Raw genomic sequence first — 26,126 nt, forward strand, 5'->3', positions numbered from 1 at the left:
ATAAAAATATACAAGAAGAAAACTGATCCAATTTCAAAGGCCACTAATCCAGCATAACCAATTACGTAGGTAGTTTTTTTAACACCAATCTATAGTGAAGCAAAATCACTTTGTTCACATCTAAAATAAATCATTTTAACAATGGAAACACCTACAATAATGTGCAATGTAATCCGGTAAAAGATAGCAATCACGAACAGCTTAAAGCCAATTGCAGTCTTTCACAGAAAAAAAAATGGCGCCCGATTACATTTTATTGCATTCAATGTTTCTTCTGCTCTAAATTTTCTTGTTTCCCCAATACAAGAAAAAGTTTATTCTATTCTTTTCTACAGTAACACCTATATTAATACTATATGAGAAGAATCTGCCAAAATGCTAAAACACCAAACCAGCAATGCAAACATATATCTACCATTCATGAAATGTGAACAAGAACCAACATTTTCTAAAAAGAAATAAAGAGAGAGAGAAAAGTGCGAGGTGAGGCTTACAGAGTTTTAACATTACCCAGCACCTACTAAAATGACTTGCGCATAGCGGTGTGGAGCACTTATGCGTGCCTTAGACCCATGTGCATATTGTTAAAGTGAAGAGGGCCGGTGGCCCCCTAAAGAGAGCTGACGTCCTCTTGTGTCAGCCCAATCTATCAACCCCTTCAACCTCTCGAGTACTTAGCGGTGGCCGACATCTGCCTCGGTCGCTCCTCGCCCAATTAATTGTCACTAGACGCATTTCTTGCCGCTCTTTCCGTCTCCTTCCTCCATTGTTTTTCAGGACGCCTTCCCTTTCATCGGGTCTTTATCACAGCATTTGCTTTGGGCATTTATTGCTCCTTTTTTATCTTGACATTCCTTCGTTGTTCTCGTTTCATGATAGTCTTCTCTTCTCTTTTATTGGGTACTTCTTTCCCCCGTAGTTTAAGGATCTTGTTACCGGGATTTTTCTGCTGCTTTACAGCTCATAGTGATGCACAGCGCTGCCCCCAGCCTTAATTAACAGCCTTTCTCTCGTTCATAGCTAACATTATTCAATTTTAAGAGCTTTTCTTCGCGTGTATTGCTGCTTTCAGTTTAAATTAATTTCTTCAAAATTGTTTTCATCTTTCTTTTCTTCTTTACGAGTTTCTCATGTTCTCTCTTCCTTTCTTCTCATATCATACCTTTGGTTGCTTCATAATCTCATTTCCTTGGTTCGTTTGACCCATAAAGTTTAAGATGCACCTCCAGTGAGGTTCTGAAACGTTTTCATTCATTAACCACCACCCTTCCAGCATTCATTCTGAAAAGAAAAAGATTTTTTATGGGATTCCTCACAGGGCGTTCCTTTAAGCCGATCACCTGTCAGCACAACGCTTTTATCCAATCATGACTGTCTATTCCACACAGTCCACCTCAAAGGATGGCTAAAATTGTTAGTGAGCTCTGGGCAAAGGACAGGGTGTGTGAGTCGAACTGTCAGTTCTTTGAGAGGCATCCAACACCCCATCTGACATTCCCATGTCGGCCATCTTTAATCAAGGCGTCGATCAACACCTGGCTCGATGAGTCTACGAGAAATTAAAGTGAACGGGCAATGTGTAGCGGTAAAAGCGAGTGCAGACAGTGTCTGTGTATGTATCTGTATGTTGCGAAAACTAACGCGTAGAGTGAGTCCACTTCAAATTTGCATGTGAAATTCAGCTTTGTCTCGAGACAGGTATTAAAACCGCGGGGAGGAGGTGCTCTACTAACAGACAGGAGGTCTGGCATTACTTGTAGTTTTAGATACACATTTTGCTATTTTTTCCCAACATCCCATTAAAGGCGGAGGCTAGAATTTTGCGCGGTGAGGCGTGAATTATAAATCGTCAGGGGCATTATTCTAAGTGCTTCTGATACTTAACCCTTTCAAAGACTACAATTAACGATTATTTCTCAATATTTCTAAATGAATATATATGATTTTGATGATGAGAGCCATCACTGAAGCAGCTGATAAATGACTTTAGCACTTTTGTTATGAAGAACAGGTTTACACCTTTTATTATTAGAAATATAATTATGCAGATTTTACAAATATTCAAATAGAAATAGCCAAGGAGGCAACTATCGTATAACAAAGCAAGCTTTCATGGTAGCATAAGCATGAATGAAAAAGAGACAAAATGAAAGTAACAAATAAACAAACACAAAGACAGTCAGTTCATCACGTATAACAAAAGTAGCTTAGGCACATGACACTTTGAAGAAGTATCGTTACCAATTTTGAACTTGAAAGAAGTTAGCATTCATAACACTACTAGGATGACGATCCCACAGGATAGTTATTTATAGATAAACAGATAAAATACAGTTGGTGTCAAGGATAAATCTATAACGGCACATAAGCGCAACGAGAAGCACGCACTAACCTCAGAGTAAAGAGACTGAGGTGATAAAAGAATTCCAAAAATAGAATAATGCTGAAGACGACAAGGCTGTTTGGAGCAATTTTGTTTGGATGATAGAAATTTTTGTGGTTCTCCTGACATTGGGACAACAAAATTCCTACAACTGTAGACATACAGTAAGATCTGAAGCATTCATGTGCCATTAATGCCATAATCAAAGTAGACAGAAACCTTCATAAACAATATCTAACTCCCAAGCATCGTATTATTTTTATCGGGTACAAAGCAAAAACAGAATTCTTTAAGGTAAAGACAACGTAAAATACTATTATAAACTTACTCTAAATTATATCACAACCGCGAAATAGGTCATAACTGTTTTAATATTAGTATAATTATGCTTCGAAGTAAAGGAAGATTGGGCCACATAAGGACTTGGTTGGGTAACCACCAATAAATGCCAACCGCCGTCGGCACTAAGCCCAACAAAATCATTGAGGCACGGCTCATAATGTCATCTAGAAACCTAGAAGATAACATTTTCAAGTGTCACTGCTTCTAAGAGGGAAAAGGTGAAATGTCATTGTTACATACTTATTTATATGTCTTTATTTAGATGAAAAGACGTATGAAATTTGGGTCTTATGCCCAGGCACTGGAGCGTAGGAAAATATTTAGCAACAGGATGGTCTCCGCTGTTGTTCTGTCAAGTAAAACGTAGGTAACGTAAAACTTTAAAAAGTAGGTGACCTTAGAGACGGATTGGTCCTTGCAAATACACTTTAGTAAAACTTTCAGTGCCCGGGGGACTGTAGAACTAACCAACGACGTAGAAAATACAGTGCGCCAGCCACCCGTTGAGATACTACCGCTAAAGAGTTATTGTGTACTTTGACTGGCCACGCAATACTAAATTGGGTCCCTCTTTCTGGTTACAGGTCATTTCTCCCTTGCTGACACATACACCAAATAGTTTGGTCTGGCCTATTCTTTCCATATTCTCCTCTGTCCTAATACACTTTTCTTCCTCACTCAAAGGGTTAACTACTGTATTTTTTTTTTTTTTTTTTTTGTACAGTGGCTACTTTCCTCTTGGTAAGGGTAGACAAGACTCTTTAGCCATGTTAAACAGCTCTTCCAGTAGAAGGACACTCCGAAATAAAACCATTGTTCTTTAGTCTTGGGTAGTGCCATAGCCTCTGTGCCATGGTCTTCCACTGTCTTGGATTAGAGTTCTCTTGCTTGAGGATACACTTGGGCCCACTATTCTATCTTATTCCTCTTGTGTTTTTTTCGTAAGTTTTTATAGTTTATATATGAAAGATCTATTTTAATATTGTTTCTGTTCTTAAAATATTTTATTTTGATTGTTTATTACTTCTCTCATAGTTTATTAATATTATTTCCTTGTTTTCTTTTCTCCCAGAGCTATTTTTCCCTGTCAGAACCCTTGGGCTTTTAGCATCCTGCATTTTTCCAACTAGGGTTGTAGCTTAGCTAGTAACAACAACAACAACAACAACAACAACAACAACAATAATAATAATATTAATAGATTTAGACATACAAATCGTGTGTGCGCAAATAAATGAAGTGAGAAATCGGTGACTTTCCAAGTATCTAGAGTTAAAGTCAAATCATCTGAGAAAAACGAGTGGGGACATGCAATCGAAAATATATATGAATTGATATACAAGAATGGTAAACTAAAATGAAATGATAGATCAGAAAATTGGCGATAATCAAGTTAAAAATACCTAAATAAAGGCATAAAATATCATTAATAATCGTTTATCTTAACGTCTCAAAAAAGATTCTCTTATCTACAATCTGTTATCCTTATTAGTAGCATTATTACTATCATTATCGTTGTGAGAACTATATCTTTTTGTTTTTTACAAGGTTTGTTTGAAGAGTTCTACTCCCAATGGCCTAAATAATTTTGTAAAATTGTACAGCATGCGTCTATAATCAAATTGCTGAATGTACGTGATGATTTCAAATTTTCCATTTCGATTTTGAACTGATACCATAAAATCGGCTCAACAAAATTGCAATTTTGTGAATTGCCCTAGAAACAGGTTGAATAATAAAACTAGATTTCACTGAAATATGAAACGAAATGAAAATGGAAGTTGGAAAGGTACAGGGGCATTGAATTTTAGAATTTCACTCTTATGCATAAAGGAAAAAAAACGTACAGCGCTGAACAGTTGAAAGGCATCCTATGATTAACCTTCACAGAATAAAAAAAAAAAATGTTCATTTCATCATCTCATCCCATTCGTTTATTTTTGGAAGGCCTCCCGTCGACCGGCACTGGGTTCATATGTAGGTGCATTTTTATTTCTAATTATTATCCTTTCTGGCCCTAATTGTTTTTGAATAGATATATATCATATGTCCACATAGTTGGATGAATTTCATCACAAGCTCTCCTAAACAGAAATAAGATGAACTATTAACTAACCTAACTTTCACTAGTTTTAACACAGACCTAATATAAGCAAAATGCAAATGTTGGGAAGATAACCACTGATTCTACTGAAATCTGGAAAGATAATGAATTAAGAACAATTGGTACAGTTGAAGATGAGAAATTTCTATTTAAGGCTCTATCACGTCTTTTTTTTTACAGTGTTCTGCATTATTTCAAGGAGGTTGGATATTTCTCTCCATAAATATACACGCCCTCAATTTTTTTTTTTTTACTGTAACGCTTCAACGCCCTTTTCATCACATATCTAACATAGCAACATCAAAACTGTCTCCTCTGCAAAAAAAAAAAAAAAAAAAAAGTCTTCCAAATATGATTAAAATTCAAGCTTGTTCGTAGGAGAGAAAAAATATATTAAAGTCTTCCACAAAAAAGAAAGCAGAGGAAAATGACAATAGCAAACATTGGTCCTAGCCAAAATATTTTACCCGAACCACGAAAGAATAACATCCTCTCCACACGCCTTACTCGCCTTTGAAATACAGAAGACTCTTTTTCCCTTCTCTTTTCTGCATGCACTCCAAGACTGTTCACTCCCAGAAAGACAGTATATTTTCCCCGAAATGTTTTACCAGAAGAAAGGACAAATTTTTGCCATCGCTTTTGCAATGCTCTTCTCTGGTCTTCATTTGTGATGAAATGGCAATGATGCATGGTATTTTTTTCTAAATAAGTAAATTATATATAATAAGTTAATGTAAACTCCACGTAACTATTTTTCAAAATAACAAAAGCCTCTTTTTTATAAAGATGATGTAGAGCAAAAAATCAGGTGTTATGGAAACAAGAAAAACTTTATCTTCACCCTTGAAATTTTAAGTGAATCAGGGAACAGGAAAAGCAGGGGAGACTTACATAGCTTACCAAGAGGGATAGGAAAACAGCGGTCACAAAAGCAACCAATCCCAGGACAGATAACAGCTAATCTCCAGGGAATGAAAATAATATGGGAAGAGGTGATTTGGAAGGTGTTACAAAGTCGCCTTAGTGGAAGGTGAACGCCTTTCTTCAACTTGTGATACAATAAAAGAAGACAACTATGTCATATTGCAAACAAGATATAAGGAAAACAAGAGAAAAGGTAAAGGATGGGGCACTGGTTAAACGAAATGGCTTTGAATCAGTTCGTTGATAAAAGGGAAACAACTGAGTAATTGCTCACAATAAAATGGAAGTGACATCTATAACAGGATCGAATAGGCTCATTAACTAGCATGAAACCCGAAAACTCTAAATTTGAGACCAAAGTATTTTTTTCAGATGAAATGCTCAAGTGAACTTTGTGATCACAATAGATAGGTTTCATTACAATTTTCACGATATCACTTGAAAACAAACATAATTGCCTTTTGGAATAAATTAACTTGATTTAGCAACAAGATTTTCACAAGAAACATTCATGACCAAAGATAATGAAAAGGGCAAACAAGAATCGGCTGAATAACAGGAGATGGCTGAAAGTTAAAGGGAAAAACATGTAGGGTTGTATTTGGAAGGGTATGTAAATATGAAGAAGTAACCGATGTAAGACCGTGATAAAAGGAAGAGAAGAGGGTACACAACCTAGTGGAAAACCACAAAGAATATTACATCAACAACACTACAACAAGTGTTACAAATTAATAATCGCTTAAAAGTTATTTCATAAAAACCAAAAATATATACAGTGAAAAGTATAGCCAGAATTAAGGGTTTGAAATATATACCAAACGTTGTCTAAGGTCCAAGAGATACCATGATTAGTGGCAAACGATTATCCTTAATCTTACAGACTTCAGCAAGACACGAAAGGTCTCAAGTGGATTTTGGTTTGAGGAAGACTAACTGGTGATCCAAAAGCAGAAAGTTGAATAAATTGATCGGTGCTTGCTAAATTTAAAGTTTAAAGGTTGGAGGTAATACCTATCTGTAAAACTGTCTAAAATGATACATGTTTCTAGGCGAAAAGTAAAGAACAAGAATCTACAACAATAAAAAGACAAAGCATGAAAGGCAATACTTCCGCAGATTCTAGAGGGGTGGGAGGTTGAACTAACAAATTACACTCTCCCTACTATTTCAACAATATTGGACTCTACAAACGAAAAAAAAAAATAGCTACATAAACAAAATTCATTACGCTTCTGTAAACAAAATAATCCAAAGAAATCGCGTAAAAAGACAGAAAACAATGAGCCATTCCCTGAGCGTAATGAAAATATGTGCACACGGTGCATTAAACACGGGACATCCATTAAAATTTCCTCCTCAACGGAAACCATTTCGTGCAAAATACAGAGTTGAAAACAGTAAATGAGCATTTTTAAATTACTAAGAATAAAACATTTCTAGAAATAAATAAAACGAGAAATCTGGCCAAGAGCGAAATAAAAACTCTGCCAAACCAAACAAATAGAAATCTGATGCCTCCCGTGTAATTTCATTAGTGCAGAATTCATCAGGGGAGCGATATCCACTAAAAGAACCGGACAAACAGATGGAGAACTCTAATTTGATGATCCCCTCTTGCCAGGGACAACCACCGAGAGGAAATTAGAATAATGGGACAAAAGACCATCGACAAGCCAGGCAGGACATGGCCGCGGAATGTCCTCTACTTCTCTATCCGTACATCCGACCGTTCATCTATTTATGGGAACCCGGAGGGGATGAATCTTACCTATGCAATAAAGAGCAAGTGTTTGGCCATATATATACATATATATATATATATATATATATATATATATATATATATATATATATATATACATATATATATATATTTATATGTGTATATATATATATATATATATATATATATATATATATATATATATATATATATATATATATATACTGTATATATATATATATATATATATACACATACATATATATATACAGTATATATATATATATATATATATATATATATATATATATATATACATACTATATATGTATCTTTCATATCACGCTGAACAGCATTGCCAGACGTATAACTACTACGTCTCTCCCAATCCCTCGTGTAGGAGGGAGAAGAAATAGTCATACCCTGGTGAGAGGGGGGAGGGGAAGGGTGGGATTTGTATGTGTGCATGTTTGCATATCTATCTAAATATTTTCGTTTTAGACGGATCACCTACACTAGTACATTATTATTTGCAAAGACAGATTGGCACAATAAATTCTTTCCAATTTGCAGGGCAGGTTTTCCGATAAATTAATAAATGGAATACTTTCTTCATCAAAAAGAGAGTAAATTATATAATGTGATGGATATATGGCAAATCTTTCCCTAGATTCAGCATTGGTCAACATATATCATAAAAATGCCTGACTCAATTAAGGTCATAGAAGCAACAGCCTTTGTGTATCAGGTAAATTTCAATTATCGGTTAGAAAAGAAATGCTGGGAGCCACACCCGCATCTAGAAGAGCTCGATATTACATGGAGCGGTCAAAGAAGGAGCGGTCAAACGCTCAAGGTCTTACCAAAAATGGAAATGATACAACCATGAATTTGGCCTCGAACTAATAAGGTCTTTACTGTTATCGACTATGAGAAGATTTTAATGAAGACAATAAGGGCTATCTCGGAGAGTGTAATTCATGAATAACTAATAAAACAAAGAGGACATTATCAAAATTTCTGGTGACGTGCATACCAATGAATAATGTGCTGCTCTCTAATGTAAAATGAATAAAACGATATGATAGAAATACTGAACATGACATGTTTCAAAATTTCGGAGATTCAAATACTGCACGTACACTGCAAACTGAGCCCGAACTCCCAATAATTGCTTCAGGCGCAAATACAAATGAAATATCTGCAGATCATCAACAAAGGAACGGTAGCAGTTTTCGTCGAGTGCTGCTGTGTCATTCGCCTTCCCTGCGTGACTGGCTTCCATGACGTCACCTTATCATCAACAGGGGACAAAAGAAGTTCGTCCTAAGACTTTATTTGGGGGCTACGCTGAGGGGCATTATCAATACCATGTTCTCTCCGGAGTTTAATTTCCTTCTTCGCGAAACACCCTATCATCCGCGAAGGAAATGATATCTAATATTTTTATTGAGAAATCAATTATCTCTCATTCACATAACATACGACGATAAAGACTATAATTATACTTCGAATATCATACAAATTTCCTTCACTTATTCGCCATCACGTTATCCTAATCATCTGAAAAACGTAAAACGTCCTTAGATATAAATGTCGCCCTTAGAAGAAAATAACGATTTTTTCTTACATTGGGTTTTCATTTACATCAAACCTCTCGATACACACAAAAAAAAAAAAAAAAAAAAAAAAAAAAAAAACTGAAATGAAAAATCATTTTCGAAATCTTAAGCACCTGAAAATCCCCTTCAAACAGAAAACATTCCTTTAGTAGAAAAAAAACCCCTGAAAATAGAGAAATAATCTAAATCCCTCTCACACACGTTAAAGAGACCCTAGAAGGCCTATTCTATAGTTTCCCCATTTATGGTCAGCCTCAGGGATAGATCAGGAGGTAGAGAAGGAAGGGGGGAGGAGGAGGAACTAGCAGAGGATACTCACGTAATTCCTGCCGGTGGTAAATGCCCTAAGGGCTTAATGGAGGCAACTCTTAATTGGCTTCAACCACCGTACGACCCTAAATAGATTAATCTGTACCAAGGGATTGCATACGCGTAATTTTCTCTTCGAGAAAATATCCTCTCTGCTCTTTATTTCTTGCGGTCTCTTTTGGCCTGGAAATGGGTTTGTGTACCCTTTAGGAATGGCACTCCATTAGATATTGGTCGCGGTATTCATGCTGAGTCAGCCTCGACCGTCAGGAACTGCCCTTTAATACCGCAAATATCACGGTGGAAAATATTTTACTGAACTAGATTTAAATGTTAAAAATCGTGAAATTATTGATGTTTTCGATGAAATTGGATCATACTATTTTTAATCTATAATATCACCTTACCCCCAACAAAAATCATACATTTATAGAAGTAAGAAAACAGCTTGCTAAAGTCCCGTCTAAAAGAAGGGAAAATCCAATGGAGTAGATCAGTTTGGTCATCACCCAGGCAACATGTAACAGAAATGTCAAAGCACAATGGATCTGCAAATACTTTTCAGATTTACGTATGCAAAGTAATAGTAATAAGGATAATCAAGTATTTGATTTTCCTGATCAATTGAAATTGGCATTCACCTCTAAAACATTTAATCTGTAGATCACATGAAACTGATCAGAACATTCGTACATATATTCTTTGTAATTATATAGAGACTGAACATAACATACCCATATTACCTACATTCATGGATATAAGTGTAGGTATACATGCACAATTGCATATATATACAAACACACATATATATACTGTATATACATATATTTAATGTATATACATACAAGAGAGAGAGAGAGAGAGAGAGAGAGAGAGAGAGAGAGAGAGAGAGAGAGAGAGAGAGAGAGAGAGAGGTATATCTGTATGAAAAGAAAATGTTTCGAAATCTAATTGATGATGGCATTTTAATCATTTATTGGAACCTATTCAGAACTTCACATTTAGAAAAAAAAAATAGAATATCATTGTATCACGCAAACATGAAAGAATCTTTGTATAAGAAAGCGGACCAGACAAAATAAAACCTCATATTCAACCACAGAAAACACGAGATGGAAAAGAAACAATCCATAAAGGAAAGAAAAACCAACCGAGTTCGACGGTGCGACACCAAAAATTCATTAGGAATCAAAAAAAAAAAAAAAAAAAAAAACTGTCAGCGCCGAAGTTTTTCTTCCCCGTTTTCCCCATTTTTGTGATCTCACGGATTCGTGACCGTGAAATTAGTTTTCGTTGGCGATCTTCATTGATATTCATCGACTCGCCTGTTTCGTCATTAGTGCGTCCTCCCTCCCTCTTGTTTCACTCCCAGTTCGACGTGCCTCTATTTCGTACTCCTCAGCCCACGTCCATCGGAATTTGCCTATATTCCATTTTTGGTATCACGGCGTCAAGACGTGCAGATATGCACTAATTACCTTTATTTTTCTAACCAAGCTTCAACAGACACAGACACACACACACACACACACACACACACACACATATATATATATATATATATATATATATATATATATATATATATATATATATATATAATCAAACTGTGTGTGATAATTTTTCACATTTAATCGTGTTTGTATATATTCATATGTCATAAATACAAACTAATATCGAATTCACTCTGCCTTAGGATCAGAGGCCCATGGGGGAATTAACTCGATGATAATAGCTTCTGGTCAGCCAAGGAATCGAACCCGGACCAAGGAAACTGAGGTTCTAGTGACTTACTGGAACCTCATTTTCCTTGGTCCGGGTTCGATTCCTTGGCCGACCAGAAGCTATTATCATAAAGTTAATTCCCCTTTGGGTCTCTGATCCCGAGGCAGAGCGAATTCGATATTAGGAGGTATTTATGGCTTATATGAAAAGAGAGAGAGAGAGAGAGAGAGAGAGTAAACCAACCCACGAGACGTAACCTCATTGTCTTCTCTCTATCAGCGGCGATCTCAGAAATGTGAAATTAATGAGTAGCTATCCCACCTCACCCATTCCTGGGCGTCTTGCAACAGAACACGGGAATCTCATGCCATTCATTTTGACGTCTCTGATACTTTGATATGGAGTAAGGGAGTAATTCCTTGCGTGTGTTCTCATTCCTTCTCTCTGTACGCTATCTAACTTATTCAACCACGGCATCAATGACCTACTTCAAAATCCCTCTTGCCGTATCCATAAGCTAAAGATTCTGCTTTCTATGGGTCCCTTTCCTCTCAATCTTAACCCTCTTCTATGTTCATTCTATGTCTTCTTATCTTGTATGATGTTAGATTGGATATGGATGGCACCTCTGATTTGAAAATTCGAAATATTTTTTCTAGAAGTTACTTACCCTATACTTCTATCTTTCAAACACTGTCTGAGAAATTGGACACTCACATACAGCAATATTTTCGCCTATAGAATAAATGATTGGATGTGTGCCTCTATACTATGAGTATTTTTAATGTTACATGTGATTTATATCTGAGCTACTCTGTTGAACTTTGATACAGCAATGTCCTCATATAAGGTGAGGATCTCCACACCATTCGTCTCACTTGCAAAATGGATTTACTTACCTTATATACAAATAAAGTCACCACCGATCTAAACTTTTTCTACTGATAAAATTTCGGACATAGCTCTGGAAAATCACGCATTCCATAGATACCACTTTGGACACCGATCTTTAGAATCACTCACGATACTGATCTCTTGGTCACGTTAGGCAATACTTTCGATTGAGAGTTATGTGGTCCTTTGACTGGCACGACAGTACTACATTGGATCCTTCTCTCTGGTTACGGTTCACTTTCCCTTTGCTTACACATACACCGAATAGTCTGGTCTATTCTTTACAGATTCTCCTCTGTCCCCATTCACCTGACAACACTGAGATTACCAAACAATTCTTCTTCACCCAAGGGGTTAACTACTGCACTGTAATTGTCCAGTGGCTACTTTCCTCTTGGTAATGGTAGAAGAGACTCTTTAGCTATGGTAAGCAGCTCTTCTAGGAGAAGGACACTCCAAAATCAAACCATTGTTCTCTAGTCTTGGGTAGTGCCATAGTCTCTGTACCATGGTCTTCCACTGTCTTGGGTTAGAGTTCTCTTGCTTGAGGGTACACTTGGGAACACTATTCTATCTCGTTTCTCTTCCTCTTGTTTTGTTAAAGTTTTCATAGTTTATATAGGAAATATTTATTTAAATGTCATTGTTCTTAAGATATATTATTTTTCCTTGTTTCCTTTCCTCACTGGGATACTTTCCCTGTTGGGGCCCCTGGACTTATAGCATCTTGCTTTTCCAACTAGGGTTATAGCTTAGCATATAATAATAATAATAATAATAATCAATCTGAAAACAGCAGGAAAATCCTTCGTTTGTTTGCCTTACCATCCAGTACCTCTCTGCGATGTTTACGTTGGACTTCACAGATACTTGGGTGATCGCGAAATCGAGTAACGCTCGATTTCATTAATGGATAATCGATTTATTACACGAGAAGGTTATATCATTGACACTTTCCTTATAACGACCAAGTTTGATTAGGTAAAGTAGGTTCACTTTGGTATTTTAGCAATAAAAAAACGCATGTCACATATCATAGGCCTACTGATACTACACAAAGATAAACATAAATTAATATAAGGGCTCTTATACTTATATGTTTTGATACATTGCTTCTGTTCTTAAAAAAAATCTAATAATTTCTAAAATCAGACGAAAATTCTGAATGAACAAAGGGGTTAATTATTCGGCTCAATAATTGAGTATCTCTTGCACAATACTAACGAAAGTCACCTTAAATGTTCATTCCCTCTACATACATGCCTATCTGTTTGTTAATCTGATTAAAACTAACATAATATCTAACTATTTAAGCACTTTTGGTACTTTGTATCACAATAAACTTATTAAAAAGTAAATTCCGTTGAATAATTCATGTAAATTTTGACATTTCATAAAAGTCATGTCACTCAAGCCACTCAAAGATTATCCACCAAAAAAATAGGTATTGGTGGATAATCTTCGCATCTGTAATTTAAGTAAAGAAATCTTTAACAGACAATAATCTATTTACCCAGTCCCCATTTCAATATTTATAAGTATATATTTATACATGTATATGTACAAAAGAGTACACGTATGTATGCCGTCCTCTAAGACAGGTTAGACTAGACTAGACTGAAATTTATAGTGAATAAATACTAAAGAAGACAATCAACATAAGGAACACAAGTATCAAGCAAACACACACACGCACGCATGTATACATGCGTGCTCCAATACACACGTATATATGCAGTATATATCTATACCTATCTATGTGTATGAGTATACACATGCATGATTACACACACACACACACACATATATATATATATATATATATATTTATATATATTATATATATATATATATATATATATATATATATATATATATATATATACACAGTACAGTATATACATACATATACATTTAAAGTATATATACGCATATATATGTATATATAAATATATATATAATACATATATATATAATGTATACAGACATATATATATATATGTATATAATATATATATATATATATATATATATATATATATATATATATATATATATATATATAATTATACAGTATATATATATATATATATACATAATGAACATCTGTCTAACAATAAGTAAACCATACATATCTTTTGTTCTAGTAAAGGGGGAAAGTAACAAACAAATGGATGGCAAAATGGGCGAACGAAACGTGTTTAGGGATTAAGTACAGTAAAGTGTTGGGCTGGATGGACGCAGAAGTCTCGGAAACAAAAGGTTCTTGATAAACAAGAGGCAAAAGGGTGCATGCAAAATGCCGGTGAGAGGTGAAAACAATAAAGGGGGGCGGGGAGAGTGGTCAATATGCTGCCGCAAAGGGGGTTTTATGTTCAGGGAAAAGGGGTTTCCCATTCCCCAGTGTAGCACTTAGGAGGGAATGGGGCAGCGACCCGTTTCTTTTGTAAGCGATCACCCGGAAGAGGACACAGCTGCTCAATATAAGCATATATGATGTATGTGTGGCATTCATGTTCACAAATACAATCTCCATTTATTCTCACCTGCCATAGATGGCGTTGACAGCCGTGTCGTAGTAAGAAGACGCTGATATATGCTCGTCGGGGATGGCCCCAGACTGCATCCCAAGAGCACCATCGCACTGCCCTGTGGATAGAAGACGAGATTAAGATATCTGAGAACTTATGGTAAGGTGGAATGTAAACAAAATAAATGTTATGAAAGACAAAACAATAAAAAGGATACAAAAGACCAAGAGATTTCCCAAATTCGTGTAGCTGATTCCTACACTTTCCGTTACCTCGCTTTTTACAGCACAAGGCATTATAGTACCAACACACGAAACTCAGAACCGTCCACACTCCGGCAGAGAGAGAGAGAGAGAGAGAGAGAGAGAGAGGGGGGGGGGGAGGGAGGGGTTACCACTCTATAGCTGTAAACTGCGTCTCCCCCATTAAATAATAGATCGTAAAAAAGCTACTAGAGTAAGGAATTTCAGAAACTCCAAGTAGCAGATACATGGAATGTGGACCATAGTTTCGCACTGGATCCGTGGGAATAATGAGCGTCAATGGAGCTTAAACCTATGTTCGTCTTTTTAGCACCACAATAACATTTAGACAACTTTGGCAAAAGACAAAAATATTCATAAGTATGAAATAAGAAATGCATTTCCTTTTTAATGTTCCCATTGGTGCGACTTATTACGAAGTCCACTCAGCATTATAGTTCCTCATTTGTTACACTTAGCCCAAAAATTTATTACCTCTTAAGCCTGTATGAAAATTATTATCTATGATTGCACTCAATTCCAGAATCAAAATTTAGCTGGTGTGGTATCAAGACTCAGTTTCGCAGAAAGTGGCACTGGCTATATTGAAAAAGAAAATAAGATGGAACAAGAAAAACAACTCTGCGAGTGCAGACCTCTGCCACGGTAGCTTATTTTTGGAAACCAGCTTGCCTTTCCCAGAATCAGTTTAGACAGTAAGCGTATTTGATTTTGAAGGCTGTGTAACAATCATGTGGGAACTTGGGGTTAAAGTTAGGATAAATTCGGTCGAACTTTTGCCCGACCTTGACCTTGACCTTTGACCTAGGACTTTCAAACTTGAATCACTTCCACATCTCATTATAAGAATTAATCGCTGAAAGTTTCACTACTCTATGAGGAAAATTGTGGCCAGGAAGTTGTTCACAAACAAACAAACAGACAAATGGACAAACAGGGACAAAAACAAAACCTTCACCCAACTTCGTTGACGGAGGTAATAAAAGTTATCAAAAGATGTCACACAGAAATAGGCTATTATTGCGAATAGATACAATATAAACAGGTGCACATCATGAATGTTGAAATTTTGTGAAAAGGATAGAAACCATTATAATCAATGTGAAGAAATCTGAAATAAGATGTTAATAGATTATTTAACTACTGCATAAGAACACCATTTCAGAGACCAAAAATATTGACAAACATTTTTTTTTCCAGGCGGCGCAAGAACTTTGATAACAAAACAACTAATACATCGAAGTGAGATAAGAACAGGTTAAATATGTGTTCTTAGTCTTAACGCAGCATAAATTACAAAAGTATTCTTTAGAAATAGTAGTAACTGATGTAGCAATAAAATTATCCTTATGAACTATACAGAATAAAAAATAATTTGTCTATATGTGACATTCAGCAAAATGTGGAGGGTGGAGTTAATAAAGGACCTTCGAGAATGGTACAGCGTTAAAACCTTTAAATATCAAAACCGAGTTAGAATTTCCATCAACAGGAAGTTGGAAGCGTAAAATAGCTTAGAAATGGTCAGGTTGCACGATTAAGGGACGAAGCCCGTGCACTAGAGAAAAGAGAGCCTTTAAGAGCTTCAAGTATCTTGTGAGGAAACAAGCTTCAAACCAGACATCTTCCTTTCCCCTTACTGGTTGCTGTATATGCATAATAAATCAAAACATAAGTTGATAATTTACTGTAAAAGGGACACAGTTAAATCGAACTCACTTTGGTGTCTCTTAGCGACTAATCTGAGGCTTATCAGATGGACTATTAAAACGATAAAAACAAAACAACTACTATTGCAATTTTAAGTGAAGAAAGATATCTTTTTCAGAGTAGAACTACAGAAGATGGCAAATTATATGCTGCTTATGGTATCAGCACCATGGGTGAAATTAATTCTTAGCTTAATCTTAGTCCAGAAAAGAAAGGGGAACATATTGAATGGAATGAAATTTATGGAAATGTGAGAAAAAAGGTGAAACAAAACTCGATTTGCCATTTATCTTTTATAAGGACATAGTTCCAGAAGAACAAATATAAAAGAGTATATTTTGACGAATCTAATAGCATATAAACAAAATACTAACTGTTAATAACTTTGTGCAGGATAAATCAAAGTTAGGTGGAAATCCTGGATAGCAGCTAGAGTAGCTAAGGGCATTGATTCACAGCCTTATACCTTGACTGCTGAAAACAGAAATATTAACAAACAAACACATATATACACGTGCAAGTTTGTGTACGTTTTGAGGAAAATATGAAGTTCTTTCATGCCACTTGGTTCATCAAAGTGATAAAAAGACGACAGACGAAGCGAATCCTGAGAGAGACAAACACTCCTTTTAATAACCTAATCATGTCCTACCACTTCCAGATATATCTAAAATATAAGTTTTTACTCAGTATCCGATAAAGCAAACAGTACTATCACCCACACCACAAACACTTGAATGTCCCACTTACAGTGTGGAAAAAAAATCATTTGCAAACATGCTCTTAGATTTCCCTTCGTACACCCAATGTCAATGGAAGACCAAAACACAATTACTAATGATTTTACATAGAATATAAATATAAGCAAAGCGAACTTTTCTTAACACAGACATAATCAACAATATTTTCACTACCATGATAACTTAGCATCTCATTCGCACCAGTGGTATAAAAAACATTATTCAGTCAGCTTAAATACAATGAGGCAACGGTTTAGAAATAGAGGGAAGTAGAACCAACAAACTGGTCTTTTCGTGAATCGTGTTGGGTAGAATGTCTGTCGAATTCTCAGTTTGTTTACTCTTGTGTTGTGAACCTTCCGTGATTTCATAACTCCCGATAAAATAAGGTTATTGATATTGACACAACTACCCTCCTCTACCCCGTGGGTATCTCAACGAAAACAGTTCCCTTGGTTTAAACTTAACAAAAGTGACAACGATAAGTAAAAGCTATCTTTCGTAATATCGTGCAGCCACATGACGAAGGTAGGTTACGTATGCTAAGTTGGTGATCGTTTTCCCCAATCATGATAGTCATTTTTGTAAACACATGTCTCTTCCGTTTTCAAATGTTTAGTTTGAGATAGCCTAGTCTCAAAGTAAGTGGCGTTCGCCGAGCTAGGTGGAAATTGACGAATCGATGATAGGCTAACCGTTAGAGGAAAGCCTAGGATCTGTAATTATTTTAGCATTAGGTATCTGGAATAGGAAATCAAGCTTTGAGCACCTAGAATATTATAAACTGTATAAATCATATCAAGTGCCAAGGCAATTTGTTTTCCCGAATGTTGGATAACCAATGCCCGCGTTCATTAACTATAATCTAGGTTAGGTTTATATCGCCAAGATATGCCGTACTCCTAATGCAACTTTGATGTACTTAGAGTTTTAGGAACAAAGTGAAATATTTTTAGAGTTTTAGGAACAAAGTGAAATATTTTTACCTTATCTTTGAACTTTTAAGGCTATGTATCACCAGAGTGTAAAGTGTGGACATTTGCGAAATGTTTAGAGGACGGAAGGGGTGTTGTAACAGTGTGACACCATAATGCTTAAATGTTGGAGGGTTGGTATCACTTGAAATTTCCACCGTACAAGAAAGAATATGGTAGAGGGTGTGTGTGGATTCTAATCTTCAATTTCTTTATCATTTGTTTGTGGGGGAATATCGGAAATTGATAAGAAGTCGTTGTTTGTAAGATATACATTTTTGTAATATATTTATAGTAAGGACTGTCTTCTTGACTCGTTGATATATTATACGTGTTCATTTGATATTTCGGCCGTAGCATATTCTTGTCTACTGTTGAATAGCCAAACTTGAATGAATGGTTACGCTACTATTGATGTGAAAAAAGCCCGTTGCGCCCTCCCCCCTCAAAATGAAAGGCTAGGTGTGGCTAAATTTTCGGTTCCATACCATGACAGATTTGCTATCGTAGTGTTACATTACGATTACAGACCCATTTTACGGTTGGGGCCCTATGGATTATTGAAGATTGAACCGTCCCGAAATAAAAGCAAACCATGATGTTATTACTTCTTATATATGTATTGAATACAGTACACTGGGTATACCCGTTTTCCTTTTTGTTTATGTATAAAAAATTAACGTCTAATTAATCTGAATACGGAAATATAGCTGCTATGTTTTTCCTCAAGTTGCACGGGAAATATGATTCAGGGCTTAAAGTCTAAAGAGCCGCTCGTTAGAGGTAGGCCTAAATAAAGGCTTCCTCGCCATCCTGATTTATCGTTTCGTGGTAATGAAGCGTTGGATGTGTTGGTCTTTTTATTTTGGTGAACTATATTTTTTTTAACTTTTTAATTTTAAAGTCTAGTTTGCTTTTTAGTTGGGAACCATATCATAATGATTAATTAGACATCATTATAAATTTGGTTGGAATGCAATAGTCGTTATATTTGGAATGAAAATGCCCGGTTTCTTTGTCTTCCTCACTGCCGCTTTCTGAACTCCTATTCATTAAAGGTTATATTTTGTCAGTATTGATTATAAGATTATTATATTCTAAAGAACTTTTATTATAAGTTTATAAGTTGAACACACATTGCCGCTATCTTAGTTATCTAATAAAGTAAACATTTATCGATGTATGTATATACTTGTGTTGTATGGGTATACATCAGTATGTAGAACACTATACACACACACACACCAACACACACATTTTATATATATATAATTATGTGTGTATGTGTGTGTATTTATATACATATATATATATATATATATATATATATATATATACATACATATATATATATATATAATATATATATATATATATATATATATATATATATATATGTTTGTGTGTGTGTATTTATATACATATATATACATACATATATATATATAAGTATATATATAAATATATATATATATATGTATATATATATATATACATATATATATATATATATATATATATATATATATATATATATATATACAGTATATGTTTGTGTGCGTGTGTGGGAATGTATGTATGTATGTATGTGTAGGTATTAAACTTTTTAGGCCAAGGATACAGGTAGTATAATGCGGTGTTCTGTCAAGCTGAAAGGAAAACTAAAATTAGTAAAAATGAAAAATATACTCACATTGTAAGTCAATTTTCATAAACACTTCGCTGACATTTTAGTGAATACAGTATTTTGATGCGGGTGACATTAATAGGTGGAAGTCAAAAAGGGAAAGATGATATAATAAAAGACGCGATCCCAGCTGTTATTCACCATTACATCGAATACGGAATACCCTCATATAATTAGTGTTAGGAGGGCGTCGATGAGGTAATCGTGACCCCATCGCTGTGTACCCATTTAAGCAATCATTTTCCTCTCTCTCTCTCTCTCTCTCTCTCTCTCTCTCTCTCTCTCTCTCTCTCTCTCTCTCTCTCTCTCTCTCTCTCTCTCTCTCTCTCTCTAAGGTGGTAATTTTGATCGAACCTTTATTTTATACCTGTTAGGTATTTTTGTTGGTTCCGTGTGAATAAACATTCATGTAGCGTTTTAATTCTGTATTTTTGCATCTACCGGAAAGAAATTTCAATTTTTAATGTCTTTACACAGTGCAAAATACTTCCTTTTTTTTAATGTTTTGTTTGGGTTGTTCAGTGTATGTGACAAGAGGATTATTATTTTTAGAGCTAAATATTTTTTGTTCTCTGGTCTGGGAGATTGCTCCAAGAGACACATCCGTCCTTCCTCGTTGTCTTGAACTGTTTCGGCAATGGGCCTCAACCTAAACCCAATTTCCTTTACGGCCTCTTGTTCAGGGATACGTATTTTGAAAATTTCCACGTGACGCTACCTTCTTTATAAGGAGAGACTCTCCGAACATGACCATTCTCTTTCGTGCACTTCCGACTCGCCCAGAATATTGATACAATTTCGAAACTTGTCTCTTGGATTAGTAAACTTTCCGCATTGTTTGTTCCAGTTTATATTAAACTAGCCCCACTCTAGCATGGGGTCTTGCCTAAAGTTGGCTCGTAAGTGGGGTAAAAGGTTGTGGGGGGTGAGGAATAAGGTGCCAGGTGCGGACATTGAACTCGTCAAACCAATGAAGACGAGCCCATAGTCCTTCATTTTCTTATTCAAAATTGTTGCCTAGTGATTAGAAGTTGCATTTAATAATATTTTGGAATTTGAAAATATGTAAGGAAAGTTAAACTTGTGATTTAGTTATGTTTATGAATTTTTCCATCTACCCGTTTATTCATAATTACGTAGCTAAACTTTTAGTGTAAAACCTGACCTGTCAAAGTAAGACGGAGATTCAACTTAACGATAACATTTTACTTTACTTACTTTGACGGCTGCTATTTCGGTCCCATACAGCTGGGGAACCCCACTCTCTACAGGACCCCCACTACCGTTATATCTTGTTCGTTCAGAGTATTTAACGTTTCATATCACGTATTGTATATTTACTGTTAAATCATCACTGTTATACGACTGATGAAATAAGAAAGTCTTCAGTTTCCTCCGGAAAGCCTTAATGTCTTCAATCATTCGGATGTCTCGTGGGAGCTTATATAGTCTCGGGGCCGCATATTTAAAGGCTCTGGAGCCTACAGTAGACATATATCTAGGATTCAATAGTATGAAGCCATCTGTAACTATTCTAGTGTCGACACGATTTGTTGGATACGCAATATGTAGCCATTCTCTCAAATATTTTGGACGACCGGTTCTGATAACGTGGTGGGTTATTGTAAATACATACATACATACACCAAGGCGCTTCCCCCAATTTTGGGGGTTAGCCGACATCAAACAAATGAAACATAAAAGGGGACCTCTCCTCTCTACGGTTCTCCCAGCCTGACAAGGGACTCAACCGAAATCGGCTGGTACGGCTAGGGTGCCACAGCCCTAAATCGGCTGGTACTGCTAGGGTGACACAGCCCACCCTCCGCCGTTATCCACCACTGATGAAGCTTCATAACGCTGAATCCCCTACTGCTGCTACCTCTACGGTCATCCAAGGCACCGGAGGAAGCAGCAGGGCCTACCGGACCTGCGTCACAATTTCTAGCACGCCCTCTTGCCTCTCTCACATCTATCCTCCTATTACCCAGTGCTTTCTTCACTCCATCCATCTACCCAAACCTTGGCCTTCCTCTTGTATTTCTCCCATCAACTCTTGCATTCATCACTTACTTTAGCAGACAGCCATTTTTCATTTTCTCAACAAGGCCATACCACCTCAATACATTCATATCCACTCTAGCTGCTAACTCCTTTCTTACACCCGTTCTCACCCTCACTACGTCGTTCCTAACCCTATCTACTCGAGATACACCAGCCATACTCCTTAGACACTTCATCTCAAACACATTCAGTTTCTGTCTCTCCGTCACTTTCATTCCCCACAACTCCGATCCATACATCACAGTTGGTACAATCACTTTCTCATACAGAACTCTCTTTACATTCATGCCCAACCCTCTATTTTTTAGTACTCCCTTAACTGCCTCCAACACTTTGTATCCTTCATTCACTCTCTGACGTACATCTGCTTCCACTCCACCATTTGCTGCAACAACAGACCCTAAGTACATAAACTGATCCACCTCCTCAAGTAACTCTCCATTCAACATGACATTCAACCTCGCACCACCTTCCCTTCTCGTACATCTCATAACTTTACTCTTACCCACATTAACTCTCAACTTCCTTCTCTCACACACCCTTCCAAATTCTATCACTAATCGGCCAAGCTTTTCATTTGCGTCTGCAACCAGTACAGTATCATCCGCAAACAACAACTGATTTACCTCCCATTCATGGTCATTCTCATCTACCAGTTTCAATCCTCGTCCAAGCACTCGAGCATTCACCTCTCACCATTCCATCAACATACAAGATAAAACAACCAGGGGGACATCACACATCCCTGTCTCAGCCCCACTCTCACTGGAAACCAATCACTTACTTCATTTCCTATCCTAACACATGCTTTACTACCTTTGTAGAAACTTTTCACTGCTTGCAACACTGTTCCACCAACTCCATATAACCTCATCACATTCCACATTGCTTCCCTATCAACTCCATCATACGCTTTCTCCAGATCCATAAACGCAACATACACCTCCTTACCTTTTGCTAAATATTTCTCACATATCTGCCGAACTGTAAAAATCTGATTTGTACAACCCCTACCTCTTCTAAAACCACCCTGTACTTCTAAGATTGCCTTCTCTGTTTTATCCTTAATCCTATTAATCAGTACTCTACTATACACTTTTCCAACTACACGCAATAAACTAATACCCCTTGCATTACAACGCTCATGCACATCTCCCTTACCCTTATATAGTGGTACAATACACGCACAACCCAATCTACTGGGTTATTGTACATATTTTAAATTCAATTCTCGCTTTAATTGGTATCCAATGTAAATCACTTACTATAGGGGTGATCCTTTCTCTAGGGGGACACCTTTCATCAGTCTTGCTCCTCTGTTTATTATGTTTTGTAATTTCTTAAGTTGCACTTTTTGGGCGATATCAATTTAGTAGCCACAATTAGGCAGAGGGCTTTTAAGTAATATATATGATACATACATACATACATATACCAAAGGCACTTCCCCCAATTTTGGGGGGTAGCCGACAACAACAAGAAACAAAACAAAAAGGGGACCTCTACTCTCTACGTTCCTCCAGCCTAACCAGGGACTCAGCCGAGTTCAGCTGGTACTGCTAGGGTGCCACAGCCCAACCTCCCACATTTCCACCACAGATGAAGCTTCATACTGCTGAGTCCCCTACTGCTGCTACCTCCGCAGTCATCTAAGGCACCGGAAGAAGCAGCAGGGCCTACTGGAACTGCGTCACAATCGCTCGCCATTCATTCCTATTTCTAGCACGCTCTCTTGCCTCTCTCACATCTATCCTCCTATCACCCAGAGCTTTCTTCACACCATCCATCCACCCAAACCTTGGCCTTCCTCTTGTACTTCTCCCATCAACTCTTGCATTCATCACCTTCTTTAGCAGACAGCCATTTTCCATTCTCGCAACATGGCCAAACCACCTCAACACATTCATATCCACTCTAGCCGTAATACCTTTATTTTGCAGTACAGTTTCTTTAAACTTTTTTTGTCTTTTTTTTCTATTTTTTTCGCATAATTGCTATGGGTGAGGACTCTTGAAGGAAACCAGGCTTTATTATTTTTATAAACTTTTTTCATTTAATAACAGAAACATTCTTAATGATAGATTTTTTCAAGGTTTTCGGTTTCCATTTGATCAGTTAAGTAGCCCTATGTCAACATTGACACCAGCTAACATTAATTAAATCAACCAATCCCATCTCGTTACTATATGTAATCGGTTTCTAGGGCATTGTCACTGTCACTTCCCTCTGGATCATCACCTTTAGTTTAGTTGACAATTAATAACTTCATTGGGTGACGATAGGCCATCATCTTCTCATGCAACGTCGGCGTCAATGACCTCAGTTGTCAGGATGCCAGAAAACTTTAAATCAATCAATCAATCTCATGCAACGAGATGCAGAGTTTAAGAGTGAAGAATGACAGTGAAGCATTATTATGACCTTGATGGTTTATTTAATTTTTTTTTTTTTTTTTTGCAGCGATAGAGAAAGAAACCCCGTTTTCTATTTGTAGACCAATCGAAATTTGTCTTTTAAGAACTCATGTGGTTGAGGGTCCTTCATTAAAAGCCAGCGAAGAGGAACAATTTGATGGAACAGAGTTGGGCTAAGCAAAGTTGCAAGTACCGGGTGCACCATAGATATTACTTTGAAAGAGCTTTGTAGCGTTCCTTCAGTCCCAGCTGCTCACACTTTTAAGCCTTCTACTATTTCTCTGTTTCCGCTTCCAAATTTGCATATAGCTGTCCAACCTCTTAGATTTTCCGTCATAATGCAAGGTAGGGTTTCCTCTTTCTGCCAAGGGTCACTGAGTGGCCACCCAGGCCCCAATGCCAGGTTTTCTGACCCAAACTCATGAATCCAATTCAAGTTTCAAGTATATTTTGGATTGTAAAGATGGAAGGCATATGATTCCACTTTGTCGAGGATACCTGAATTCGAGTTCCCTAATATCGATAGGCTAGTATGATTGTAAGTAGATCAAGGACAGTGGCTCCTCAAATCCAGATCTCAGCATTGATAATGTTTCTTTAACTTTGTATGACTTTTATTAGGTGTGATTCTCGACAACAAATTTACTTTGGAGAAACACATTAGGTCTGTGTCTTCTTCAGTTGCTCAAAAAATTGGCTTATTGAGAAAGTCTTTTAAGATTTTCGGTGATCAATCTATTCTGAAGAAGTGTTTTAATTCTTTCATTCTACCTTGTTTTGAGTATTGTTTTCCTGTCTGGTCTTCAGCTGTTAATTCTCATCTTAATTTGTTGGACAGGAACTTACGGTCTATTAAATTTCTTATTCATGATCTAGATATTAATCTCTGGCACCATCGTTCAATTAGTTTGTTATGCATATTGCATGAAATTTTCCATAATTCTTATCATTCTTTATATTCAGACCTTCCCGGAAAGTTCCATCTTGTTCGTAATACTAGGCATGCAGTTAATTCTAATACTCAGGTCTTCTCCATTATGAGGCTCAATACTACGCAGTATTCTAGAAGTTTTATTCTAGCTGTGACCAAGTTGTGGAATAATCTTCCGAATCGGGTAGTTGAATCGGTAGAACATCAAAAGTTCAAACTTGCAGCAAATGTTTTTATGTTGAACAGGCAGACGTAAGTCTTTTTATAGTTTATATAAATGAAATATCTATTTTGATGTTATTACTGTTTTTAAAATATAAGTTCTTAATATTTATTTATTTCATTATTTCCTTTCCTCACTGGGCTATTTTTCCTTGTTGGAGCCCTTGGGCTTATAGCATCTTGCTTTTCCAACTAGGGCTGTAGCTTAGCTATTAAAGATAATGATAATGATGAGAGAGAGTTTCAGAAAACAGTTTTCTCTCAAAAAGCAATAGATGTAATCATCCATTCTTTCGAGATTTCTAAGTAGAATTTTTGCCAAATCGCTTAATTTTGTTATGATAAACGTGTTTTCTTCCGCTTCGTCCATAACCTGACGTTGTTGAAGTTCGCAAAATTAAATGCCATTGTAGATCACACACATATCAGTTGCCTAGCTTTACAGTTATTGAGCAATAATTCATGATAAGTGTAAAGGTTGAAATAACCCTTGGCCATGTTATTCACCAAACAAAATTCTGCTGACTGTTTATCAAGATTTTCACAACCGTCGAGGAA

General features: G+C 36.4%; 2 protein-coding genes across 4 annotated transcripts in view; one reads left to right on the forward strand and one right to left on the reverse strand.

Moving 5' to 3' along the window:
* LOC137616401 (discoidin domain-containing receptor 2-like) overlaps positions 1–26,126 on the reverse strand; it is a 196,550-nt gene that overhangs the window by 79,717 nt on the left and 90,707 nt on the right. For all 3 annotated transcript variants that reach the window (XM_068346113.1, XM_068346115.1, XM_068346114.1), the window contains exon 3: positions 14,579–14,681. In XM_068346113.1, the coding sequence (XP_068202214.1) occupies positions 14,579–14,681 (103 nt within the window). The remainder of the gene's footprint in view (positions 1–14,578; positions 14,682–26,126) is intronic.
* The window catches only part of Mat1 (CDK-activating kinase assembly factor), a 538,684-nt gene continuing 530,244 nt past the window's right edge, over positions 17,687–26,126 (forward strand). The window contains exon 1 of the mRNA XM_068346118.1: positions 17,687–17,804. The gene's annotated coding sequence lies outside the window, so the exon portion shown is untranslated. The remainder of the gene's footprint in view (positions 17,805–26,126) is intronic.

This window comes from Palaemon carinicauda, chromosome 22 (genome assembly GCF_036898095.1).
Source record: "Palaemon carinicauda isolate YSFRI2023 chromosome 22, ASM3689809v2, whole genome shotgun sequence".
NCBI lineage: Eukaryota > Metazoa > Arthropoda > Malacostraca > Decapoda > Palaemonidae > Palaemon > Palaemon carinicauda.